A 27,963-nucleotide genomic window follows, 5' to 3' on the forward strand; every position below is an offset into this window, starting at 1 on the left:
CCAAGATCGCAGAGTTGAAAAAACACAGGATCTGAAATTACACTGTGGATACTGAAGAATATATTTTTCACATGTTTGTCTGAAATTCCCCTTTCTGCTATTATCTAGAGACATTAACACATTTTAAGTAAATAACCTAATGCCTCAGCTAAAATAGTAGTGAAGGATTGCAGAAAAATGCAAAATTTCAAGGACACTGTGATAAATCCTGAATGTGTAAACTGGAACAAAACAATTGTTTTAATGCTGACATTAAAACAAGCCCCTTCTAAGTATGGCCTTGGGCTACTGTTTGTAAGAATTCAGACCATTAATGAAATAGATCAAAGAATACTGCCCTGGGTTAATCTGTACTGATGCGCTGGATAACACCAGGAGTTACTCATTTCCACATGTCGCAGCTCTTGTTGCCCCTCAGCACTCTTCTGTCCGAAATAATTTCATCATTTTGTAGGGGAGTGGTTGGAATCCATAAGAACCCAAACAAGATGTGAGAAAGGAGTTTGATATTGATGAGCTGTTTGCCAGTAAAATGAGCTTTATTTCTTATCATTAAGGTCTGATAAAAATAGGTCCGAGTATTATTACACAGCCTTTTCAGGAGTTTTGTGTTAGCCTATTATAGCCTATCATTGGAAGATTTGTGGAGCACTTCGTAATGGTAAAACTTGAATTTTCATTTTTGTAACAATACACTACTCATGTTTCCTACCTTTAAAAAATCAAACTGATAGAGGTAATTTATCAATGGGCCATTTCAGTTAAAATAAAGCTTTGCATTTCTACAGTGTCGTTCATGACCACACAAAAGCCAGTGAAGTACTTTTAAAGCATAGTCACTGTGGTAACACAAGTAACACAGCAGACAATTTGTGCATAGCAAGCCCCCTCAAACAACAATGTGGGAATGACTAGATCACCTGTATTTGTGATGTTGATTGAGGAATGAATAAATATTAGACAGGACTGAGGATAATTCCCCTGCTCTTCCTGGAAATACTGTCATGGGATCTTTTACATTCAGTTTAGAGGGAAAATGGAGTCTTGTTTTAACATAGCATCCTCTGACTGTGGTGCAACCGATCAGTACTGCCCTGGGCGATCAGCCTTGAATTTTGGACTGAAGTCCCAGGCTGGGATTCTGTTGGGCCCAAGTAGGCCTCACCCACCAGTCGAGAACTGCAGGGATCTCATGGGGAAGGCCTAATGGAATCAAGTGCCTTTCAGGCACTGTTGGGCCTTTCCTGTGATTGAGGTCCCTGGTGGCAGAAGTCCCACCCATTGAAACTAGCTGCTCAATCAGGGGCCAGCAGCTTCATGTACTGCCAGCACCAATGGGAGTGTGGTAGCTGGCAGCAATGCACCCACCCGAGGCCTAGGGTCATCGTAGGATCCCAGACCAAAAGCAAGCAATGGTGGGATGGTGATTATGGGGTAGGGATCGTGGGAAGGGGGGGTCTGAGGTCCGAGTTAAGGCTATCCTTCTGCATGATGCCGAGTCCCTCGATCAGGCACAGTGTGTCTGATAGTGAGAGACCAACTGCCCAACCGCAGGTAATGACAAACCCAGCAGGAGTTTGCTTTGTGGCCTACTGAGGGTGCAAAGAAGCTGTGTGGCTTCCATTTAGTCCCTGATAATGGAGACCTGACTTAAGGAAGGGCAGATCTGGGTGTTAACTATTCCTGGTTACAAGGTGTTCAGAAAAGATGGGAAAGGGAATAAAGGGGGAAGGGTGGTGTGTTTGGTCAAGGACGGTATTGCAGTACTGGAGAAAGAGGATGTGTCAGAGGATTCAAGGACAGGATCGATTTGGCTAGAGCTAAGGAATAAGAAGGGTGCAATTACATTGATCGGTGTAATATTAAGACCACCAGCTAGTAGGAAGGATATAGAGGAATAAATCTGCAAGGAAATTACAGAGAGGTGTAAACATCAAAAATTAGTTATAATGGGGGACTTTAATTACCAGTATATAGACTGAGATAGTGTTAGTGTAAGAGGCAGTGAGGGACAAGCATTCCTAGGTTGTGTTCAGGAGAATTTCCTACAAAAGTATGTGTCCAGTCAAACAAGAAAGGAGACACTGTTAGAGCTGGTTCTTGGGAATAAGATGGGCCAAGTAGATCAAGTGACAGTGGGAGAACATTTAGGGAACAGTGATCATTGTATTATAAGGTTTAGGATGATGGTGAAAAATGAGATTGATCAATTCAGAGTAAAAATAATCAACTGGCAGAGAGGGGACTTCAGTGGGGCAAGAATGGAGCTGGACCAGATAGAATGGAACCAAAGGTTGGTGGGAAAAACAGTAGCTGAACAATAGGTTACCTTCAAAGAGGCGATGTCTTGGGCACAGTCAAGGTATGTTCCCTCAAAAGGGGAGGATAGGACAAACAGAGCTCCCGGATAGCAAACGAGATAGAAATTAAGTTAAAGAAGAAAAAGTATGCTTATGACAGGTGTCAGGTAGCAAATACAAGCTGAATACAGAAGGTTCAGAAGGGTACTCAAAAAGCAAATACAAAAAGCAAAGAGGAATTATGAAAAAGAATGACAACTAACATAAAAGAAAATCCCACCACTGAAGCACAACAATAGTAAAAAGGTGGTAAAAGGAGGAGTAGGGCCGATTAGGGACAAAAAGGGGATTTACACGTGGAGGCAAGAGGCATGACTGAGGTGTTAGATGAATACTTTACATCTGCCTTTACCTATGAGGCAGATGCTGCCCAGGCCATGGTGACAGAGGAGGAAACTCAGTCACTAGAAGGGTTTAAAATTGATCAGGAGGAGGCATTAGATAAGTTGTCAGTACTTAAAAGTTGATAAGGCACCGGGACCAGATGAGATGCATCCAAGAATATTGAAGGAAGTGAGAATGGAAATTGCAGAGGCTCTTGCAATAATCTTTCAATGTTCCCTGGATTTGGCGGAGATACTGGAGGACTGGAGAATTGCAAACATTACGTCTTTGTTCAAAATACGTTGTAAAGATCTGCCCTGCAATTGCAGATCAGTCAGTTTAACTTCAGTGGTGGGGAAACTTCGAGAAACAATTATTTGGGATAGAATTAATAGTCACATGGAAAAATGTGGATTGATTCAGAAGAGTCAGCATGGATGTTAAAGGAAAATCATGTCTAACTAATTTGCTGGAGTGTTTTGAAGAGGTAACAGAGATAGTTGATGAGGGCAAGGCCATTGGTGTGGTGTATATGGCCTTCCAAAAGACATTCGATACAGTGGCACACAACAGACTTGTGAGGAAAATTATAGGCCATGGAGTAAAAGGGACAGTAGCAATGTGGATACAAAACTGGCTGAGGGATAGGAAACAGAAAGTAATGGTTAATGGGTATTTTTCATGCTGGAAGAAGGTTTGTAGTGGAGTTCCCCAGGGGTTGGTATTGGGAACCTTTCTCTTCCTGATGTATGTAAATGATCTAGATCTTGGTGTGCAGGGGACAATTTCAAAGTTTGCGGATGAGACAAAATGTGGGAGAATTATAAACTGTGAGGGGGACAGTGTAGAACTTCAAAAGGACATTGGCACATTGATGGAGTGGGCAGATGAAGTTCAATGCGGAGAAGTATGAGGTGATACACTTTGCTACAAAGAACATGGAGAGACAGTATAAAATAAAGGATACTATTCTAAAGGAGCACAGAGGCCTAGGTTTATTTGTACATAAATCATTAAAGGTGGCAGAATAGGTAGAGAGAGCTGTTTCTAAATGGTACAGTGTTCTGGGCTTCATTAATAGGGGCATAGAGTACAAGAGCAGGGAGGTTATGATGAACATATATAAGACACTGGTTAGATCTCAGCTGGAGTATTGTGTACAGTTCTGAGCGCCATCCTATAGGAAGGATGTTTAACGCACTGGAGAGAGTACAGAAGAGGTTTACGAGAATGGTTCCATGGATGAGTTACTTCAGTTATCAGGAAAGATTGGAGAAATTAGGACTGTTCCGTGAAGAGGAGAAAGCTAAGAGGAGACTTGAGAGAAGTTTTCAAAATCATGAGGGATCTGGACAGAGTAGATAGAAATTGTTCCTGCTCATAAATGGATTGAAAACCAGAGGGCACAGTTTTCAAGTGTTTTGCAAAAATGCGAGGTGAGCAGAAACTTCACACAGAGAGTAGATCGAGTTTGGAATGCATTGCCTGGAAGTGCGGTGGAGGTAGGTTCAATTGATTTATTCCAGAGGGCATTGGATGGTTATGTAAATAGAAACAATGTGCAAGGTTATAGGGAAAAGGCAGGAGATTGGCACTAAGTTAAAATGTTCAGAGGGCCCATGCAGAAATGATGGGCCAAATGGCCTCCTTCTACACAGTAAAGATTCTGTGATTCTGAGCCCCCCACTAAACAATGGTGTGCTCAGGGATAATGGATGTCAACTGACAATCCGCCACCGGGATCCCACCCTTCAATTTCTGTGTTTGCTAGAAATGAGGTTGAGACGGGACAAACTAAAATTATTTTGGGCTGTCGTTGCTGATTTACAAAGGACCAAGAATCAAATAAGATGAAATAGCAAGAATTCCAATGAGGACAGAATGAAAACTAAACTACAGCAAAGCGTATCTAAATGCATTTAAATATACAGAGCTGTATACAGTTATTGAAGCACGCTATATATTATATATGTGTATTTCAATCAAATAATGAGAAAGTGTAGATTTGGCCAAAAGAACTAAGTTATTTTACTGATATTCTACAATTTGGACCTGAAAAAGAAAATGCTAACTAACAATAGGCTGTTTCAGTTTTGGAAATGGACAAATTAATGACTGACAATACATCTAACACAAACAAATAGAGACAGCGATTTACGTACAAGGTAAACTGTCACCATGTCAAAATGATTAGCTGCAGACTTATTGCTGTCTAACCCAATGTGGATGAATTTGACAGTTTGACACTAACATTGATTGTTAATACTGAATGGGCAAGAAGAATACTGGGGAAAGAAAAGGAGGAGGCAGTTAGGAAGACACTGTTCTGCAGTGTTAATTTTCTGAGCACTCTTAGTAACAGATTTGTTAAAATAAATATATCTGGTAGGAATCACAACTTTTACTTATAAAGCACATTTAACATGAGTAAGGTTCCAAATTGCTTCTTCACATAATCATAAGGAAAAATGCACACTGGCCAAACATGGAGATATTATAGGGGTGACCAAAAGTTTTGTCAAAAAGGTGGCTTTAAGGAGGGTCAGAGGAGGGAGACGGAGTGGCAGGGGTTTTAAAGAGAGACTTCAAGAGTGTGGGGTCGAGGCAGCTGACGGCATAGTCAACACTGGCGGGACATTGGGAGCATGGATGCAGAGGAGGCCAGAATCAGAGGAATGGAGATTTTGGAAGTTGGATAATGGCAGGGTAATTGTAGATTTCTGTCTTATGGAAAAAATAAAAGAAGCCTTTGACAATGAGGGAATTTGTATGCATGTGGGGGAGAAATCAACAAGTGCAACAAGACTATATTTGGAAAGATGACAGGTGTCTGTGGAATCATAAACCAACAAGGCAATTAGTATCGTTATGAGAAAAGGAAGAAAAAATTGCAAGAGCAAGTGAAAAATACAACCTGAATCAGTGAAATGTTTTAATGCAGAGCTGACTTGTAAACTCATTACCTTAACATGAAGCAAACTTCCAGTTCGATATCATGTTGGCCAATCAATCCAAGGTGCAATTGTTAAAAATGTATTTACCATAATCCAAATTGCTGATTGCAATTCATGTGCATGTAATTTGTTTGCTTTCAAGCTATTTCTGACAGCAGTTGGTACTGTTGTAGTTAATGTCTGAAGAAACGTTTGAGTGAATGGACATCATCTGTATTTGGTGTATTTGCCATATATAATTCTACAGCTTGCTGTCTCTATTCCAATTAGATAACAAAATGTCAAAGAGAATTACACGCACTTTATTCAAATAATAATTCCTTGATATGTGACAAAAATAGCATTTTGTGCTGCGAGATGTGTTCGTCTCCTTGTGTATCATTTTAAACTAGGATGTATCCCAAGCACTCTACTGAGAAGCTACAATGGCTGCTTGGAGACAATTTGACTGCTTCTGACATCCATAAATTTTGACCCAGAGTTAAGGATTGGCTTTTCAATTAGATCGCTGTTTTTCACCAATGTGCCAATGGTGTTAGCAAGGTTTGGATGCTCTAATGCCTGCAAATTAACTGCTAGATGCAAACAGCCCTTCGATCACATAGTTATAAAGCAATTATAATTGTGGTTTAGGATTGGAATCATTGTCACATGTAAAGTCACCATTACTGGGTAAATGAGTAATGTAATCAAACTAAGTCAATGAATTTACTTGAGTTTCAAAAAGAAAACAAGCATAAACTATAAAGGAATGTTTTTCATCTCCTTATAGCAGAATAAAAGCAATAACAAGACTCCGAATCATGATCCTCTGCCATTGTCCTGCCCAAAAAGTACACACATTGTCATTTTTAAGTGGGCCTTCAGATGGAAGAAAATTGGAAACAGGCAGGAAATTTTATTAATATTTGCTGATCAGGTCCAATGACATAGGAATTCAATGATTTTTGTATGAAACTGTGATGGTTGCTCCGTGCATCCCCCTCTCACTGACCAATAATAACAAGCAGCCACTTAAAGGGATCACTAGAGGCTCAGAAAAGGGGAGCAAACGCTTTGTAGGCTGCCTTTTGGAGCAAGAGGAGCATGATTACACTTCCTAAGCTCCCACAAATATCCTCATAATTATTGCATTGTCTTCCTTAGCTCTTCCCTCAATTGCTCTAGCTCTCCCTTTTAATGATTTCACTTGCCTCCATAGAAGGCCTGTTGAATTTCCTGGCCCTTCCCAATCAGTGAGCTATCAATGTTTGTTTGCACTGGCAGCTTGCTGCATTTTTTAAATGAGACCGGACTATGAAAATGGTTCAAGTCTCTTGCAAGCTGCTTTTAGTATGCACTGGGAATACTGTGTCCACCAACTCTTTGTTGTATGCTTCACATCAAAATGACCCCCACATAGTTTTCAATTCTCTTTAAAATAAAAGAATTTAGGTTCTTTGAATGTGTGACTCACATATGCCATGTACGGCATTGCCTCCTTAAAGTTGACTAATTGAATACTTGATTGGAGTATGAAGCTCGTCTGCTTTGTTTAAATAAGTTATGCCCTAAGAGTCCACAAAAGACAACTTTAGAAGAGTATATTAAGCTTTTTTAGCTTACTCCAGACCTCAGCACAAGCATTATGCTGTTAAGCATTTTGTTTATGTTTCTGCTTCTGTGTATTATTTTATCTGCAAGTAAATCTATTTCTATGCAAGCAAATCTGCATAGGCTGGTCTCGTGGGGTGACATTTTCAGCTTCCTTATGTGGTGGAAGAAAGCATAAAACTCTTGGAGGGCTTGACAGGCTAGTTGCTGAGAGTCTGCTTCCCCTGTCTGGAGAGTTCATAGTCTCAGCATAAGAAGTAAGCCATTTAGGACTTAAATTTGTAGAAATTTCTTCACTCAGGGTTGTGAGTCTTTGGGATTTTCTACCTCAGAGAGTTATGGATATTCTAGTCATTGAGTATATTCAAGGCTGGGATCAATAGATTTTTGAACACTAAGGAAATCAAAGGATATGGAAATGGGGCAGGAAAGAGCAGTTGAGGTAGATCAGCCATGGTCTTATTGAATAGTGGGGACGGCTCAAGGGACCAAATGGTCTACTCCTGCTCCTATTTATTTTGTTCTTATGTACTGAGCACTCAATGCATTCTTCAATCAGCAATTTGTCATGAACAAATTAATTTTAAGATCTTTTAGAGATAATAAGACAAAATTAAATATCATTTGGAAAAGTATGGTCAATAAATGACAACCAGCACTAATTTGTTAAAGGTAAATCATGTTTGACTAATTTGATTGCGTGTTTTGATGAAGAGAGGAGATAAGGGTAGATTTTGTGAATATGGACTTTCAAAAAATGTTTGATGAAGTACCATATCTACAACCTGATACCAAAATTGAAACCCATGGCTCTGTGGATAGTAAATTGACTTAAGAACAGAAAGCACACAGTAGTGGAAAATGGATGTGTTTCAGATTGGAGGGAATTCTGCAATGGTGTCCACTAGTGATTGGTATGGGAACACCGTTATTTTTGTTATTTATTAATGGCTTGGAATTGGGAATGCTGGGCATAATTTCAAAGTTTACAGATGATACAAAACTCAGAAATGCAGCTGTGATGGGGACAGTTACAGATTTCAGGAAGCCATAGACAAGACTGTTGAAATGGGAAAACACATGGCAGGTGAAATTTAATGAAGAGAAGTGATCAATTCTGATTGAAAGTGGTCATATAAACAAAATGGCAGAGTTTTCAATGTGGTGTGTTAACAGAGAGACCTGGGCATGCACTTGCACAATTCTTTGAAGGTGGCAGGTTGAGAAGGCTGTTAAAAAAGGCAAACAGGACCCCTGGCTTTATAAACAGAAGCACAGTGTACAAAAGCAAGGAATTATTCTGAACATTTATAAATCAGTGTGTTTCAATTCTGTGCACACTTTGCCAAGGATATCAAAGACTTCAGAATGTAAAAAGACGAGAGAAACCAAGCTTGTTTTCTTTTGGGCAGAGAAGAGTAAGGCAAGATTTTATAAAGATGTCCAAAAGTATTAAGGGTTTTGATAGAGTAAATAAGGAGAAACTGTTTCCGTGGCAGAAGGGGCAGTAACTGGAGGACATATATTTAAGATAATTGGCAAAAGAACCAGAAGTGAAGATTAACAAGAATGTACACAATGAATTGTTATGATCTGGAATGCATTGGTTAAAAGAGTGTGGAAATAGGTTCAATAACTTTCAAAAGTGAATTGGAGAAATACTTGAAAGGGTCTGTCCAAACATGAACTAATCTTCTGTGGAATACTCACTACAGGGAGAGGTCATGTGACCAGAATAACCATTTTGAAATGTCTATTACTACACACCCAAGCTGCTATAACCAGTCTAGAAGAAACCTGCCAATGGAGCAGCAATATCATCCCTCTCTCTCTCCCCCCTGTTTGCAAGTTCGGAGTCTTATCTTTATTACAGTTTGGAATCCATCACACTTTTGACTTTTGAAAAAGATGATTGCATTTAAAAAAAGACTCTCTCTCAAAATTTCAGTTTACATTGGCCTCAGCCCCACTAGAAATTCAAGACCACCCATGGAAAAAATCTGCCTCAGTTACGATAACCAGCAAAAGACTCATACAGTGAACACTTTTTTTCACTTTTTATCATTCAATTTTAAATTTGGCCAGAAAATAACCTACTGTTTAACTTGTAATTTTACATGCTTGTCTGTGTTGTGAAGTTTGGCACGTGGGTTTACCTTTTTAAATTGCTTTATATCTTTATCTGCATGGGTTTTTAGCTCAATAAAACTAACCCCTTTGTGTTTAAACTCAAGAAAGCTTGTTGAGGTGAGTTCTTTGCAATCAGCATGTAAATGGTTAAGTATGGACACTGAATTTCTTATAAATTACAATACAATGCTGTTATGATCAATCGAGAAGTGGAGTAGATGGGGTCTTGATCTAATGTCTCATCTGAAAGACAGCACCTCTGACAGTGCAATACTCCCTCAGTACTGCTTCTGTGCTGTGATTCCATGATAAGATGCTTTTGTGTTGCTTTGTTTGATATGAGTTTACAGTAATGCATCTGCCTGATGTCTTCACTGAACACTAGCAGTGGTGCCAGTTGGTATATTTCAATTATTTTCCATGGACAGATTAATGATTTTCACAAACTTAATCATAACTGGCACCAATCTGCATGTCTCTGAACTCATTGTCTTAAGAATAGAAATGGGAGCTTAAGTATGAACAATGCCACATGATATCTTTACAAGTGAGACAGGCAACCAGAAGCCCATATCTTAATGTATGATGCAGCTTAATTTTTCACCCACTTGGGCAGGCCGTAACAGAAAAACAGTTCTGTACATGTAGGATGATAAAGGGAACGTGTGTCATAGAATGTAAAACATTTGTATTTATACTCTTAAATCCAGTGAAAATAACCATTCATAGGGAATTGTGATTTTTCATACCATGAATGTGTTACTCCCATTTCAAATAGGTATTAAAGGACCATTAAGTATTAAGCATCTTAAAACTACACTATCACTTCCTTTTCCTACAACATTGCTGCAAGCAATGGTTTCAGTTCTCTATTCCCCTGTATTTAATGGAGGAGGATGAACATAAGAACTAGAAGCATGAGTTATTTGACCCAAGTTTATTACACCATTTAATAAGCTCATGGCTGATTTTGTACTTCGGCTACATCTTGCCACACTTTCCCTATATCCCTTGATTTCCTTAGTATCGAAAAATCTATCGATCTTAGCCTTGAATATGCTCAACAGCAGCACCCACAGCCTTCTGCGGTAGAGATTTCCAAAGATTCATAATCCTTGAATGAAGAGATCTCTTGTCTCAGTCCTAAATGGCCAATCCCTTATTCTGTATGAAGAACAAAGAAGGGGCACCAAGGATATCAGATGGCACCAAAACAGAACTGGTCATATCTGCGGGTTAAACACACTGGCCTAGAGTTTTCACTAATGACATAATCAGGAAATGCATTCAAATTGTGCTGGAAATTGTCTGTTTTGATGAGGGTGTAACACAAGTTTCAACTCAAACTTACGTCCATATGTTCAAATGTAAAATCTCCCATGAATCAGCATAATCAAGCAATGTTAGCGAGCATAATTAATTATTGACTGGAACGTGGGTTTCAAGATTATTGAATTAAACTAATTTAAACTAAAAATTTGTTCAAATAATTTCTGCAGCTTAAAAAACAGGCCAATCAATGGTTTCACTTGATTGCTGGTAATGTGTCTAATATATCAAGGACAGATCAATTAACTGAATTTAAACTCATTTAAGCTGAATTTGAAGTAATTGTACAATTAGTATCAGAAACAGACATGCGTGAGTCTTCACTTAACTATTGTTGAAAAAGAGACATGCCTAAGCTTTTCATCTTGCATTCATCAGGACACTTGCAAGACTAACAATATAAGGGGGAAAACAACAATTATACTGTGTGAAGAGTGCTGATTGGTTGGCAAGTGGCATTGCATGGAGAATGCACCACTGATGACAATTGACAGTTAACTGCCAAGCATTGTTTGAAATTTAAACCAGGCAATTTGACCCTGATTGGTCAAGGCATTGCCCTGAGGAATGAGTCAGTGAAAGGCTATCACTTATTTTGTTTAGCTGAAACAGGTACAATGTATGCACTTGTTCTTTCTGTCTACAAAGTACAGGGCCCTGTGTATTAATATATGTAGCTTCCAGTACATGCAATTGCAGCACATTGCGACTGACAATCTCGTCAGTCAGGCTCACAATGTGACACATTTGCATGCACTAGAAGCTACATATATTAATACACAGGGCCCTGTTCTTTATGGACAGAAAGAACACGTGCATACGTTGCACCTGTTTGAGCTAAACAAAATAAGTGATAGCCTTTCACTGGCTCAATCCTTAGGGCAATGCCTTGACCAATCAGGGTCAAGCTGCCTGGTTTAAATTTCGAACAATGCTTAGCAGTTAATTGTCAGTCACCATCAGTGGTGCATTCTCCATGGCAACGCCACTTGCCAACCAATCAGCACTCTCTTCGCATACAATATAAATTGTTGTTTCCCCCCTTATATTGTTATTCTTGCAAGTGTCCTGATGAGTGCAAGATGAAAGGCTTAGGCATGTCTATTTTTTTCAGCAGTACTCAAGTTCTGTATTTCACTTAGCTGTTGGTCACAGCAGTTTCAGGTCATTAACATTGGGTTATTACGACCCTGGATACTTGTGAACTCAAAATTCTAAGTGCAACATTTTGAACATCTCCGAACAGACACAATTGGTGAAAACTTGCCATGCCAACCTGGGAGCATGGTCAATTTTGTAGACAGGGATTGTCTTGGGGAAAATTGACTTTTGAACCAGCATAAAAGGTCGTGGTAATTCAAGTGCAAATGGTTATGGGCAGAACTCCTTTCTGTGATCTTTTGCACTATTTTAGTTGATCCTGCCCAGACTGCAATGATATTTGGATGGAAACAGCCTTTCCTGTCATCATTAACTTTCCCACTTATGAACTGCACTGTCAGAAGCAGAGTAAAGGTGCCTCTGCTATACATCAATAATCATTATAAGAGCAAGATCCCCCTCTAGTGTCAGCCCATTGCAGTCAAACTGCAGTACAGTCAAAGGTATTTGGTGCTATTATCCTGAGCAGCTTTCCCCTTGGATGACAACTTAATTGGCCCTTTGTGCGCTGTACATTTTAAAAAGAAAATGTAAAATGTATCTACTGAATATTTAAAAATACAAGCACAACACTCATTTGAGGAAGTGCAGGTCTATTTTGTCCTGAAATCAAATAAAACAAAGACTGAGCGTTTATAAATAGCCTCAATCATTCGTTATCTTATAAAAAGGCAACATTTTCCCATTCTTGATCGCCATCCTGTGACCCCTGCAGGAAAGGACCAGGCTTGGGAATCATGGCCATTCTGATACAATAGCGCACTGATACTCAAAGGACAACTTCTCTCTTCCTGATTGGTGGGTAAAGGCAGTAAAATGGAGCAGCCCGATTTCTTCCTTTCACTGTCACTGCCTCTGCTAGCAGATGAGGGTCCTGCTGGGACTCTGACAGGAGCCTCAGTTATAAATGCAAAATCAAAGCCAGGTGATGCAGTCATGAATCCAGCAAAGCCTTCATCAGTAAATTCAGAATACTTATGGGACCAGAAGGTGCAGGAGTGCTCCTCAAGGCCACACAAGGAAAATCTGAGCTTCTGTGGATCTATGATCCATTGCCTTTTCACCCACAAGAATCTTGCAACATCCTTTGTCCTGGACTTTGTGTTGCCGGCAGCCTTCTCTCAGGCAGCAAGGGGCCAACTCCCCATCCCAGTGGTCAGCTTCTGCATTCTGCTCAAAACGGTAGTTTATATAAGGTTAGGAATTGTTGGAAAGCTCTTAAAATGTGGGTGTCACTGATAAAGTTGGCATTTAGGACTTCATAGTACAGTTAAGAGTCAACCACAAAGGTGTGGAATTGGAGTCATATAAATCAGATCACGTCGATAAACAGGTTTCCTTCCTTAATGGATATCAGTGAACTAGCTGGATTTTTTTAGTATCTTATAGTTGTGTGGTTGAGTTTACTGATTTCAGATTGTTATTTTAAAAAACTAAACTCAAATTTTTAAGTTGACGTGGTGAAATAAGAACTCATGACCCCTAAATTTTTAAACACTAAGGCAGCTAAGAGGAACGAAATTATTGCAGTAATTCCTGGTAACTGCCTCATATAGAAAATTTAAAGTGGGTAACTTATGGAAGCTTGTTATATTTCACAGAAAGAATACTTAAAAAACTAAGCATTTATTAAACCACATTTACATGTGAGCTGCTAAGCTGGTGTTTGTATTACAGAAGAATCCAAATAAATGCATAAAAGCTCAGTTATATTGTACATGGTATAAATTTGGATGAATAGTGTGAAATGGAAAATACAATTTTTTGATGTTTCTGGATCAGATGTACATTTTTCTCAATTCTGTTGTGCCAGCTTTCCTTAGTGTATTGTGACATTATATGGTGCAATATCAAATTAAATTTGGAGACCCTTGCATGAACCCTAGACAACCATCAGAACAGCCCTCTCTCGTATCTTTCTTTTCCTTTTCTTCTCTTTGAATCTCTCAGTTGCATCAGCAAAAAAGGTTACATCTTCTTTAGCTTCTATTTCCCTTTGTAAAAATTGAAGTCCAGCCATATTGAAGCCAATGACATCCTGTTACAGGAGAGAAATAAAAATGAAACAGTGAGGTGAGATTTCAAATCTATTCATGAAACATCCCTGCCATTGTCAATTTGTTTAATGAATGGAACTAACATATGCATCAGGCCAACTGCAATATTATCAGAGATTGATCCTGCAGCCCAAAAGCTTCGATGGAACAAATTGCAAGTGTATTATCCTTACACTCTATGTGAAATATTAGTTTTAGGATATTTCTCTACAAAGTCGGAGTAACTTTATTCCATGTTTTTACGCAAATGAAAACCATAGCTTTATAAGCAATAGGATAACACTGCAAACAGGAGCAGGTCTAGAGTTCCAAATATTCCACAGCCTTCTCAGTTATCTCTGCAAGGCCCCATTGGTGACAGTTGGAAGTCCTGCCATTAACTGGCCTTTCAATCAAAGGATCTTCATTGAAAATATTCCAGGAGGTCCCTCCTCAGAACTCATGCACATATTTTTAAACTATACATAATTTACTGATCATTGACCCAATGATTTACACTGTTCTCTGGAACTTTCTCTATTGGTCAGTCCTGGGTGGTCTAATCCAAGAGTCTATTATCTTCCTGTAGCTTCTTGATCTGTTTCCTGCGATTTTTACACTGTGCTTCATCTCTTCCTTGTTGGTTGCCTTGCTCAATTTTCAAGCAACTCAGGCTTTGCCAGTATATGTTCAATTGAGCACAAGCTCTTTCTGCAGTAACGTTAAATGCCTCAGAAGGAATAAGCTTTCTGTTTTCCCCTCTAACTTGACTATACCAATAAACAAAGTTACTATCCATAATAATGTTCACAGAACACTGGCCTATTATGAGAATGAAGATGTCCCTTTCATGGTCCAAAACAATAATACTTATTCAGGATTTTTAAAACACATTGCTCACAAAAAATGCTTTTGTAGACTTTTTAAAATAAATACTTGGTTAGAATATTTAAACAGCTTTGTTAAAAATCCATTAAGATTGTTTATTTACAACACTTTCAAACTTGGCATAATCACTAAGTGAAAGGAATACTTCCAGGAGCACAATGTGCTTATGACATTTTCCAACATAATTATTCACAGTGCATCATGAAAAAAAAACAATGCTATTGAAAGCCCCTCTGCATGCTTTGTTTTCTGCATGGCTCCTAAAGTCCACCCAATAAAAAATAGCTCATTATAATTTCGTCCCTGTGTGAAATTAGTATGCTCTTTGTACAATTTATTAGTTTTCTTTAGGGACTTCGTCACTTTTAGCAGGTTCATTGTTGTTTGTTTACCTTGCAATTTACTTGGTTTACACTCATTAACTTTTGGTTAGTTATAGAAGAACAGCAACCTTACCTTAATTTCATTGATCTTTCCGATTGTGTTTTTTCTCAAACTGTCAATAACTGTAAGGAGCATCTGATTACTTGTGATTTGTCCAAAATGAATCCTAATGAAAAAAAACAGAATTCACAAACAGTTGATTAAGTTTTGCACTGCTCATGTCCATTTTGATTTTTACCCTGTTTTAAGGTTAAAATGTTATTCAAGCCAATCCATTCCCTTTACCTGCTAAAGAGTCTAAATGAACAAGGTGGTTAACTTTTGTGATGATGAGGAAAAGGGAATCAAAAATGTTTCTGTCTGAATACCTACCTCAGCAGGAAGAAAAGACAACGGCAAATGAGTTCAACCTCTAGAGAAAGCTGAATGTACTCATTAAATAAAGTAAGCAGGTCGGGAATGTAGGAAAAAGGTAGGACGAGTAGGGATTCCTCCATTTCACTAGAAAAGACCAAAGACAAAAATGATCAGAAAATGCACACATTTAAAATTTTAAGTATGCACAATTCAAAATTTGTTTCCTATATTTCCCTTAATTTTATGACTATCCAGCCTACATCAGTTCAAGTCACTAGTGAATATTTACAAACATCGTTATTGCCATGATACCAGAATGTTTAAGCATATACCATGATAATAATTCTTTGAGGTTAAGAAAAGGATGAAAGTGAACTGTAGTCATAATATGTAGGTTAATTCTGAATATTTAATAAAGCAAACCAACAAATCTCATAGTCCAGAAGCAGTTTTACAAGTTCAACTCTAGCATGAATATGTAACACAGTAGTTCAATCCTGCTGCTAAGCCAAGAGAGACAAAACCATCTGGGCAATTAAAGTGTGAAGTTGAAGTGCCTCCTGCCATTGTTTTGCATTTGGGGCTAGAAGGTCCCTAGAATTGGCTGGTCAGGAGCAGAACAAACAAAGCCAGTACAACATGCTGACTGTTGCTCCCCTTCACTATCAAAAAATTGTACATTACAACAACTGCATGCCCTACAAACTTTTCACAGAGCAATAGAAATGGATCAACTAAAAAAAGGCTATTTGTGGTGCAAACTGGGATAAAACCACTTGTAGTGGATTCGAAGAAAAGAAGCTTAATTAACTTGATAGACATTAGAGATCCTGCAGTTTTGGGTTATGGAAGCAGTGACAGTAATGTTCAAATTAAACTGCAATTAGATAGAGCCTTTCATAAACACAGGATATCCCAAAGTGCATCATAATCAATGAGACAAGTGACTAGGTAATATGTTTTATGTAAAATGTTGGTTGAGGGAAAAAAAATATTGGCCAGGATACCAGGAGAGCTTCTGTGTGCTTTCTTGACGAGTGTCATAGGAATTTTTACATTTACCCAAGAGGGCAGACCTTCAGAGCTATGCCTCATCCAAAGAACAGCACCTCAGACAATGTAGTTCTCCCGCAGTACTTCACTAGAGTGTCAACCTAGTTTTTGTGCTCAGCTATCTGACATGGGGCTCAAGACCAAAAACTTCTGACTCAGAGACGAAAGTTCATTTGATTCAGAAGGCTGTGGATTTAGTTTAGTATGAAATTCCATATTATATTATTACCCACCTTGATTTGACTTTCCGAATAACATCCAATACATAGCGGGATGGCTGAGAAAAGCATAAGAAATTACTTAAATACCAAAACCAGCCGACACATTGAATTATTCAATATAACACCATCTGAATTCTACCTGCCACAAACGTACTGTGATTCAATTTGCTTTTTTACATGAATAGTTTAAATTACTTTAAAATTAGCTGACCAAGGCTCCTTCGACAGCACCTTCCAAACCCACGACCATTACCACCTAGAAGGACAAGGGCAGTAGATAGATTGGAATACCATCACCTGGAAGTTCCCCTCCAAGTCACTCACCATCCTGACTGAATATATCCTGAATATAATCGCCATTCCTTCACTGTCATTGGGTCAAAATCTTGGAACTCCCTTCCTAACAGCACTGTTGCTATACCTACACCACATGGACTGCAGCGGTTCAAGAAGGCAGCTCACCACCACCTTCTCAAGGGCAACTAGGGATGGGCAATAAATGCTGGCCCAGCCAGCGATGCCCACATCCCGTGAATGAATAAAAAAAAGCTTACCCATTACCAGAGACAACATAAACAAAACCGTTTGGAAATACTTTCAGGCCTTAATAACTGCTTTAGCCTTGAAACAAATTATTTTGGCAAAGTGGCATTGCTTCAAATTAAAGGAAATATTCTTTCCTAAAATTGGAGTAAGAAGAGCTATAAAATCAGTACACTTTAACCAGTACCCTGATGTAATATTCCTCCTAAGAGGCAGAAAATGAATGTAATGATAAAGATTGTAAAATAGCAAAATAAGATTTTAACTATAAGGCATTCACATGCAAAATATCTTACAGCACTGACTGCATTCTCTCTTAAGTGTGTCCACTTATTAACATAGGTTTTCAAGCCACGTCCACAACTGGGCTCGGGTGGACTGCCAGTGGGCTCAGAAATCTGTGTTCCACCTCCCTCCGTCGTCTTTTCCAGAGAGTCAGCCCCGTGCATGCCCACAAAAGGCCATGCAAATGACAGCCCAATGAGGGAAACATGGCTTCCTGTTGTGATTGGTCTTTTGCTTAGTTTGACTACTGGTTTTAGAGGGTGTCTGTTAGACCCCAGTATGCAATATTCAATTGCCACAGTAGGAACCTTAAAGGATTAATTGGCAAGTAGTCTCAGCGTACAACTATGCTCCAGTAGTATCATAGTAACTTGGGGAGAAAAACATCTTCTTCCTGCTGCAGTAGACACCTGTCTTCTGAAAAAGCGGCAGACAGAGACACAGTGGATTGCATCCTTGAGCATATCTCCATCCTTGTTTGCCTCAGTTATGCCAGAAGATATCCTGCCCTCCCCAAGGAGCTGTATCCCCCAAAATCAGAAAACCCTTTATTGGCTATATTCTGATTTTGTATGAGGATGAAGTCTACAAAACTCAAAATTACAATGTAGACAGTTAGATAACATAGCGTTTACAAACTGGAACAAAAATCACAAACATCCGGGAAGAATTAGAACTGCTTACAGAGATGTTTCCATACGCGGCCAGTATAGGGTTCGTAGGTGGTGGCAGCTGGGAAGGAAGAAGGTTATACAAGTTATTTTCCAAGAATCTCAAACATAGCCAATGCTAATAAGCTAAAATGGGACATTATATTCTTCAGTAACATAACACAAGGACAGATTATCATTCCCATTTCTGACTATGTTTTGATGAAGGGTTATATCTGAAAGTTAACTCTTTCCTTTCTTTACAGATATTACCAGGCCTGCTGAGTGCTTCCCACATTTTCTGTTTTTGTTTCAGATTTTGAAAATCTGTAGTTTTTTAAATTCCTGTCTCCGATTTGAGGAAGCCATCACACATATTGCCCTGAACATAAATTATATTTATTTTCCATTAATAAGCTTCACCAAAAGCTAGGATAGGAAAAATCTGTAAGGGTATATAACCCATTTCTTGAAAATAAAGGCACTGTATCCTGTTTACATCACTGGATGTACAAAAATATCCAATAATGCACCTGAAGGAAGAAAATGCAAATACTGGAAATCTGAAATAATGGCAGAGAAACGCTGGAAGCAGAAGGCCAGTCAAATCTGCCAAGAGGAAAACAAAATAATGTAAACATTTTGGGTGTCGATTCTTCATTGGGACTGAAAATTAAGAACAAGAAGTACTTTGGTGTGGTTAGAAAGTAAGCAGAGGGAAATAAATGGAGAGGTAAAGAAGTAGCAGACAAACCACTCAAATAGTTAGTGGACTGAACGACCTGCTTCACAGAAAACTAAAATGGTTTAAAAGATCATCAGTGAGGCAATGAAAAGAAACTGAAAGAACAAAAGAATATGCAAATAGTTGAGGATGAAAAGACATAGCAGAGAGCAACACAAAAGCTGAGAAAAAGTATTTTGCACTCTTTCCATCTCACATTTGAAGATTTCTGTTTGTTGATCTGTTTGTGAGCATTTTTGCCCAGTTAACGTGGGCCCGCTCTCCTTTCATATCACTGAATTTTGCCTTTTTTCCAGTCCGGCAGACACTTGACTGTCTTTTTCATTCTTACATTGAATATTACAGTGTTCGAATGGTTCTCCAACCCTCACATCAGTTACTTGCTCCAATTCATTTCACGAAACTAAAGACAAGTGTAACTCAGTTATAAAAGGCCAGCTATGGTTCAAAATTAAGATGAGAAGGAAGAGCTGATTAATCTGGTAACACCATTAGCTGGAAATAGGAGGAATGTCTTCAAGTTATCCAATCATAGAACAGTATTTATGGTTATAGCTGGTTGATTGGACAGTTGCATTTGTATATCCTATTAGATGATCAGCTGTCAGGTGTCAGGCTAAATTGTTTGTGGGAATGCTAATTATAGGTCAGTGAACATCTTGGTGACTCTCTGGGTATAATTTTCTGATGATTGTTTGCCTTCCGGGTCTTGAGCTCGCGTGAGTCTGCAATGTGTATTCCAGCAGAATCTTCAGGAGATGGCCACCTAATTGGCCACCTCCCCCATCCAATTAAGGGCTGTTGGCAGGTTCCTGAGGCTGCAGGCCAATCAGAGGGCCCACAGCCTCACTGGTAGATGTGGACACTGTGCAGCTAGAAAGGAGGGTGCCTCAAAATGGACGTATGCATAAAATTTCAAAAATAAGGAGGGAAGACGCTGGTAGGCCCATCAGAGCAGAGCGGAAACCCATCTGGAAGATAAGTTTGGGCCATGAGTAAAGTCTTTCTTACCCTCAGCCCTTACCTCTGATAGTCACCTGGCTTGCCACTGGGAGGCCACCTCTCTGGTGCTGCTAGGCTTGGGACTCAGCGGGAGACCACACTGATACCCAGAAGTTCCTGGTGGAGTTCTCCCCCTTCCCCTCATTAGTGGCTGATCATTCGTGGCTACCCACTGATGCCAGGTAGGTGGGCACTATTGATGTCCAACCACCTCTGGCAAGATTGCCTGGGAGAAGGAACATGTTGGCCCACCGATTTGACGCCTTAACCTTCAAGTTTGCACCCAGTTCTGCCTTCAAAGTGGCCTCCACGGGATCAGGAAGATTCTTGCCTACAAGTATATTCCAGAACTGCTATTCACTGAGCTGGATGGCATTCACATTACATTGCTTTGGTAAATAATTGTCCAAATAAGGAATTATCTAATCACAATATGAACAGGTCCAACCTTTTTGCCTGCGAGTTTACAGGTACTACTGTATTCCTCCAGTTTCTTGGTCTCTTCCCTGTACAGTTCAATAGCTTCCATAATACGTTCAGCCTGCCAAGAACATTCAACAACTGAGCACAGTGGAGGTCACAATTCTCATTTTAAAAAACACAAGAGTATTCTATCAATCTTGTAACACATTATTAGGTTCTACATTCTTACAGCTTTAACGGTCTCTATAGTCTTCTTCCCAGCTAAGCCTGCTTCCCCTTCTTTCTCTCCAGGAACCTGTAAGGTGAAAGACAATTTCAGAGAAAACTCCTTAGTTGCATTGTTTCAAAAACAGTTGACCAACAGGCCCTGTAATAGCTATCCAGACCTCATAGTCACAAAAATGGATAACTAACTAGAAAAAATGGTGAAATGGCTTAAATCCTCCAGTGAGAGAAATAGTTATCATATATGCCTGACATTTAATTCTGCAATCCTAGTTAGTACACAAGGTTCTAGAGGGGCAATATAAAAATCTCCCACTTGTACTTAGCTAACACTGTTAGTTAAGTGAACAATCGGGACAACACTTCCAAGGATCAAATCCAGTAAGCAGGATGGTCATCCATCGAAGTTAACCCACATTAGTATATGTTCAAGGATTTTAGTAAGACTTCCAATGGGAAATTGCAAAGAACAAGAAATTTATAATAAGTGTTATAAAGCTATGTTTTATGTCAAAAATGACTTTACTTACTGAGTGGGCTGAATCCACATGATAAGTGGATAAGTTTCAAAAAGACAGACAACAGTACTTTTAAGTGACTTGATCAATTCCCAAAATGGCCAAACACTTACATAATTTAAAAACAAAAAACTGTGGATGCTGGAAATCCAAAACAAAAACAGAATTACCTGGAAAAACTCAGCAGGTCTGGCAGCATTGGCGGAGAAGAAAAGAGTTGACGTTTCGAGTCCTCATGACCCTTCAACAGAACTAAGTGAATCCAAGGAGAGGGGTGAAATATAAGCTGGTTTAAGGTGGGGGGGTGGGGGTGGGGGTTGGAGTGGGGGAGAGAAGTGGAGGGGGGGTGTGGTTGTATGGACAAACAAGCAGTGATAGGAGCAGATAATCAAAAGATGTCACAGACAAAAGAACACAGAGGTGTTGAAGGTAGTGATTTTCACAGCTATCAGAAAGGAGTCATGCTGTCAACAAGCAGTCCACCAGGACAGTCAGTTTAAACTAGTATGAATGCCCATCCCCTGAACTACTCACATAATCCTGACATAATTTGTTTATTCAGGTGGGTGTGGACAAGCTGTTAAACTCAGTCACTTTGCACAATGGAATCTGGCTAATAAGAGGGCTCCACCAACTATTCCATCTAATCACTTTAAACAATGGACTTGGAATGAGAGTGCCTTAGCCTGCTGTGACCGTATTTGGTAACTGGCTAGTTTGTGAATTGAGGTCATGTGATAGCAAGTTAATCCTCTGTGTTGGAAAAAAAACTTTTTTCAAGATCATTGTCAGACAACCCACAAGTGGGTAACAGCAAGAAGAGTACTCATGGTCCCCTCTTGTCTCCAGCCATTTTGTAAGTATGAACCTTCCTGTATCTGGCCAGCCAAACACCACAGGCAGCATCTTCAATGTAAAATAAACTGCTGCTGAATTCAGAGGAAAAGACAGAAATCATCTGTCAAGACTTTAAATTGTCGCTGCGCAGAAACAGGAAAAATCACCGAACATGGCTTGAAGCTATCCAATGCATTAACTTACAGGATCCATATATGACTGACTTTCTTTTGGCCACACTTAAACAATTTAATCTACCCTCCCTCCTTGTAACCTACTTTTGTGTGCATGAGAGTCTCTTGGATGCATGTGGGAGTGAGAGTTGGGGCATTTTTATTATTCTTTATCTATTGGATGTTAAGGACAATAAACACTATTCCCTTTTCTTTTAAAACTTAAAATAAAACCTGTCTGTGTGTGTCTTCTACAGTCACAGCACTTAAACAGTTAAATACTCACTAAATTGAAAAGCAAACTCTTTTAAACACTCTGGTCAACTGAGACACGGAAAGACAGGAGATCCATTCTACCACTTCTCACCTGGCCGTAGCGTGAGACGCTATATATATAGCATCTGTTCAAAAGAATGATGAAATACAAGCTGATCTCCCATGATCTTGCATGTAGCCTTCAGGTAGAGTTACAGAGCAGGGGATAACTGGGTTGTATACAGACAGAGAGGTTTTAATATATTCTAGATAGGAAAAGCTCACAGGTTTGCCTCAACTCTGACAATGTAACTGTGAATTCCAACGGAACACCATAAAGAGAACATTATGAGACTATTCCATTAGCAAGACACTCACCACAGGTTCATCTCCTTTTCCCATACTCTCTTCAAATTCTGCCTCCCTTTGCTGTGGGAAAGAGTTTATTAAAGAGTTAATTTGAAAATTGCAATAATTCTAAACCAAATGATGTACTCTTCAATATACAACTGGCAGCTCAATTCTCCATACAACTAGCAGGGAAAACTTGAAAGAAGTCTGGCTTAAATTTTAGAATATTTATTCCAGTAAATTTAGGGCCAGAACTCCCTCTTCCTACCCCTGCAGAGTTGGTTGGGATTTTCATCACAGTATCCATACTGCCAGCATTACAGCTCAGTTTCTTGCTGCTTGACCAAGAACTACTGCTGGGCATCACCTGAGGGCATCAACTCAACCACATCTAGTGGGTCTGGAGTTCCATGTAGACAAGAGCGGATGGGGTAGATGTTTCTCTTTCCTCAAGGACATCAGTGAACCAGTTGGATTTTTACAATATCCAGCAACTTTCTTAGTGCCAGCTCACAAATGACCACACTTATTTTATTTCACAACTTGCCAAGGTCAGATTTGAACTTTAACCTCTCAGTTGTTAATCCAGCACCATAAGCCCTGTTCCTTCTCTATAAGGTGGAATTTATGTTGGATCGGGCTGCTAGAACCTGATTCCGTTGCCATCTATCCAGTTGTAGCCACAGAATCACCAGATATGGCTTCTCTTTCCATTCCCACATCTGGTCCCCCAATGATTTACCCTTGGCTCCCATCTATTTCTCATCCACATGCTGCTCCTCAAAACAAAGTGTCAGGTTCTACCTGTGCACCAATGATACCCAGCTCCACCTCACCAGCAATTCTCTCGACTCCTTCACTGTCTGATTTGTCATGCTGCTTGCTCAACTTAAATTTTCTCCAACTAAATACTGGGAAGATTCAAATCATTGTCTTAAGTGCTGCTGCAAACTCCTCTAGCCATTGACTCCACCCCTCTGCCACGTACTTATTTTGAGGCCAAACCAGACTATCTGCAACATTGGTGTCATATTTGAGCACATTTTCCTCTCCCACATCAAGACCGCCCCCTTCCACTTTGTAATATCGCCTGACTCTACTCCAGCCCAGCTCACCTGCTGCTGAAACGCTCATCCATGCTTTTGTTACCTCTAGACTCAACTATTCCAATACTTTCTTGGCCAATCTCTGTAAACTTGAGCTCATCCAAAAATTTGCTGCCTGTATCCTAATTCGCAACAAGCTTTGTTTACTCATTATCTGTGATTGCTGACTTATATTGGCTCTTGGTCTGTTAATTCCGAAATTTTAAAATTCTCACCCTTGTTTTCAAAGCTCTCCCTGATTTTACCTTACCTTGTGCTTCCCCCACCCTACCTCTGTAACCTCCTCAGCCTTACAGCCCTCCATGATGCGGGCTCTCCTCTAATTCTGGCCCCTCACACATCTCTGGTTTTAACTGCCCCACCATTGGCACCATGCCTTCAGCTGCCTAAGCCCTAAAATTCTGGAATTTTCTTTCTAAACTTTTCTCCTTTTATAAGGTCTTCCTTAAAGCCTACCGCTTTGCTCAAGTTCTCAATTATCTGGCCTAAAATCTCCTCCTGTGGTTCAGTGTCAAATTTGTTTGATAATGGTCTTGTTAAGTGCCTTGGGACATTTTCCTAAATCAATGCCCTTGTATAAATCTAAGTTGTTGTTGCTAATGAATCTATTCCGAAGAGGAATGGCATTGAAACATGGATGGTCTGAATTTGAGCAGTCTCAAACCAGATTCTCAATAGCACAAGCTCACAGCCAACAGACAATGATACTTGCATGCCATCAGTTTTGCGCTATCTGAACCCAGGTTGCAAAGGTTAATGGCCAATTATTTCTCCACTATGCACCCCATTTTCCCCGAGAATTAGCTAACCTGAGAATATACATGTGCACACATGCTCTGCCTTTACTCTGCTCCTTCACAGGTCTATTTTTTATTAAACAACAATGGCTTGTTTCTCCCTCCAACAACAGTTAAAGACAAATTACCAATTCTCTCTCTTCCTCCAGAATAATCGGCTCTCTTGTTCGCTCCCACAGCCGTAGAGATTTATCATGAGAGGAAGAAACTATATGATCTCCATTAGGGCTGATGGTCAAACACCAGACCTCCCCATGATGTCCCTGTTTGGAGAACAAAAGAAAACACATAACAGCTAGACTTATTGGCTATTATTCAGACTTTACAAATCTATAAAGGAACAAAAAAGCAGACATAATTTGTAAACTATTACCAGGAGTACACACATCTATAGAGGCATATAACTTGCTGTAATATAAAAACTAATTCATGTGGAAATTACAATCTATATTTACAATAATGATGCTCGACGATTATGTTTGTACTAGTCAGGTTCCAGGATGTAGTTTAATCATTAAAAGGCTGGTATTTACAATGACAAGATTAAGATCCTGCACTGTGGAACTTTTCCGCCTAGTAAAACAATGACATTACTATTAACGTAGCTTTCACAGAATGGAATGTAGAAGACATTAGCTCTAAAATTGTGGGCTATTAAATTTTTAGTGACGAGCTCTCAAAACAATCTTACAATTTCACTAAGTAATCTCCAAAATTCATTTATTAGAAGTAATTTTCTGAGAGTTTACAGTTTTCAGCATTTCCTTCCTTTAAGGATGTCATTGCTGCCTCATGACTATACTTCCTCCTTGAATTGGGACATGCTTTCGTTATCACTCAACACGTCTGTTGGGATCATACTTGCTGCTTTCTGACATTATCCTTTCTCCTTAAGGTGGGTCACTTCCACAATTTGTTTTATATATTCTTTCATGGGATGTGGAAGGGCCAGCATTTGTTGCTCATTCCAGATTGCCCTTGAACTGATTGGCTTGCTAGGCCATTTCAGAGGGCAGTTAAGAGTCAACCACAGGTAGGCCAGACCAGAAAAGGATGGAAGATTTTCTTCCCTAAAGGACATTAGTAAGCCAGGTGGATCATTGCTATCATTGCTTTCAATGCCAGATTTTTTTTCTTAATTGAACTTAAATTCCACCAGCTACCACAATGGGAATTGAACCCATGCCCCAGACCATTCGCGTGGTCTCTGGATTACTAGCTGAGTGACATTACCAATATGCCACTGTTTCCCAATACTATGCATATTGGTTCATTCCCAACCTAGTAAATCATGTATAATCAAAATAAATTTTATTCTACAAATAACTTTTTCCATCTTCCTCTCTTCACTCTAACAATCCTGTGCTGATGCAAATCTGCAAACAACTAAATGTGTAAGAGGCCCAGATATTCCAATTGGTCCTAGGGGAAGTGCCTGGCCACTGCTTAGTACCTCTCCATGACAATAAACCCAAGACTGGCAAATATATTCCCATTATGAAGTGATGATCTGTTGTCCCAACCCCAACCATCATTCAAAATAGAAAGATATTTTTAAAAGGTTTTATAAACATTTTATTTTACACTTGCTGCATAAAGAGAATAATCAGCTAATTAGTAGGATTACAAGAGTATTGAAAGATGGCAATGGATTAAATATGAAGTTACAGACTTTCCATTACATTTGTGACATATATCTTTTACACTGGGGACACAATGTCACTTAATAAGAGTGAAAAACAATATTGCATATCTGATTGGTACAACCAGTTTAACAGGTAAAAATGAAGTTTGATCAATGCTTGAAAATGGAATATTGAAAAGTGATTAAAATATGTAGATTTTGATGTGTTTTATTCTGCAGTTTACTTATTAACTGGTTATCAAGGAGCAAAATAGTTAACTGGCTTTGAATGTGAATTCAAGGCAAAAAATTATTTTTTTGCTGTCGAGTTATTTAAATGGTGGTGGTACCCTGTGTAATTATTGGAACAGATATACAGAAAAGGCTTTCCAAAGAGCACTCCCACCATTCACAGATAGAAAAATAACTTAACAATTCCCAGCTGAGACTATACTCTTGAGCATTTATATAGGCTAATATTCCTTTAGCTGAAGTTATACTCACTTCCAGTGTCTGTATGTGCTCAAACTTGTCAGCATCCCATTGTTTGATCTTCCGATCTTTCCCAGCAGTAAAGAAGAGGTGAGTTTTTGGTACAAACTTCAAATACATTACACTGCAGGGAAACAGGCCAGAAAAAAATCCATCATTGCGTCATCAATTTTGTTACAAATTGTCTTTTTCTTAGCAGTTAATTTTGAATTTATCTATATTATTTGTACATGAAAAATTAACATTGTACATGACTGTAGAGTTCTGCAACTGCTGTATTTGATGTGTGCTGACTACATAAGGCATAGGATGACATTTTTCACTCAAACCAATCAGATTCAGAGAATAAATTCCATAAAATGCATGAAGAAGCCATCTTACTGCTCTGGATCAGATATATTGTCTTTTTTCAAAACATTCTTTTACCCAGTTTTGTGCATATCTTGCAGCTGTATTTTTTTTTAAACTTATGTTGCATTATTTTTTAATTTTTTGTTCCCATCATCCCTTCTTTTTCCAATCCTCCAAGTGTCCTCCTCACCAGCTCTTCTTGCTTTGCCTCCGTGTCCTTTCTGTTGCCTGATTGCATTCCATCCCCTAGCGTGCATGAAGAAACCAGCTTCAAAAACAACTTGTATTTATGAAGCATCTTTAATGTGATAGTTCGTCCTAAGGCATTTACCTGGAGCGTTATGAAGCAAATTTTGTCACCGTGCCAGATTAGGACATATTAGGATAGATGGTTGGGTTGATGGTCAAACAGGACGTTTCAAGGAGAATCTTAAAGGAGGAAGGAGAGTTAAGGAGGGGGTGAAGGTCAAGAAGGGAATATGAGAGCAAGAGAAGATTTAGCAGCTGAAGGTGCAACCCTCAATTAAAATTGGGGATCCTCAAAAGGCTAGAATTAGAGGAGCACAGATATCCTGGTGGCTTATGGAACTGAAGGTGGTTACAAAGAAAGAGACAGGTGAAGTGATTAAGAATTTTAAAATTGAGTTCCTGCTTAACCAGGAACCAGTGTAGGTCAGCAAGCACAGTGGTGATGCGTGAATGAAACTTGGTGCTAGTAAGGACATGCACACCAGAACTTTGGATGATCTCAAGTTCACAGAGGGTAGAATGTGAGAGGCCAGTCAGGGGGAAGTCA

General features: G+C 39.2%; 1 protein-coding gene across 4 annotated transcripts in view; it reads right to left on the reverse strand.

Annotated features, from left to right (window-relative positions):
- Positions 1-13,461: 13,461 nt before the first annotated feature.
- The window catches only part of wdr3 (WD repeat domain 3), a 192,398-nt gene continuing 177,896 nt past the window's right edge, over positions 13,462-27,963 (reverse strand). For all 4 annotated transcript variants that reach the window (XM_041211858.1, XM_041211855.1, XM_041211857.1 and 1 more), the window contains 10 exons: positions 26,829-26,940; positions 24,829-24,963; positions 22,825-22,875; positions 20,668-20,733; positions 20,464-20,556; positions 18,303-18,350; positions 16,803-16,846; positions 15,532-15,660; positions 15,232-15,325; positions 13,462-13,889 (listed from right to left, as the gene is read on the reverse strand). In XM_041211858.1, the coding sequence (XP_041067792.1) occupies positions 13,734-13,889; positions 15,232-15,325; positions 15,532-15,660; positions 16,803-16,846; positions 18,303-18,350; positions 20,464-20,556; positions 20,668-20,733; positions 22,825-22,875; positions 24,829-24,963; positions 26,829-26,940 (928 nt within the window). In that variant the 3' untranslated portion in view covers positions 13,462-13,733. The remainder of the gene's footprint in view (positions 13,890-15,231; positions 15,326-15,531; positions 15,661-16,802; positions 16,847-18,302; positions 18,351-20,463; positions 20,557-20,667; positions 20,734-22,824; positions 22,876-24,828; positions 24,964-26,828; positions 26,941-27,963) is intronic.

Source organism: Carcharodon carcharias, chromosome 18, assembly GCF_017639515.1.
Source record: "Carcharodon carcharias isolate sCarCar2 chromosome 18, sCarCar2.pri, whole genome shotgun sequence".
NCBI lineage: Eukaryota > Metazoa > Chordata > Chondrichthyes > Lamniformes > Lamnidae > Carcharodon > Carcharodon carcharias.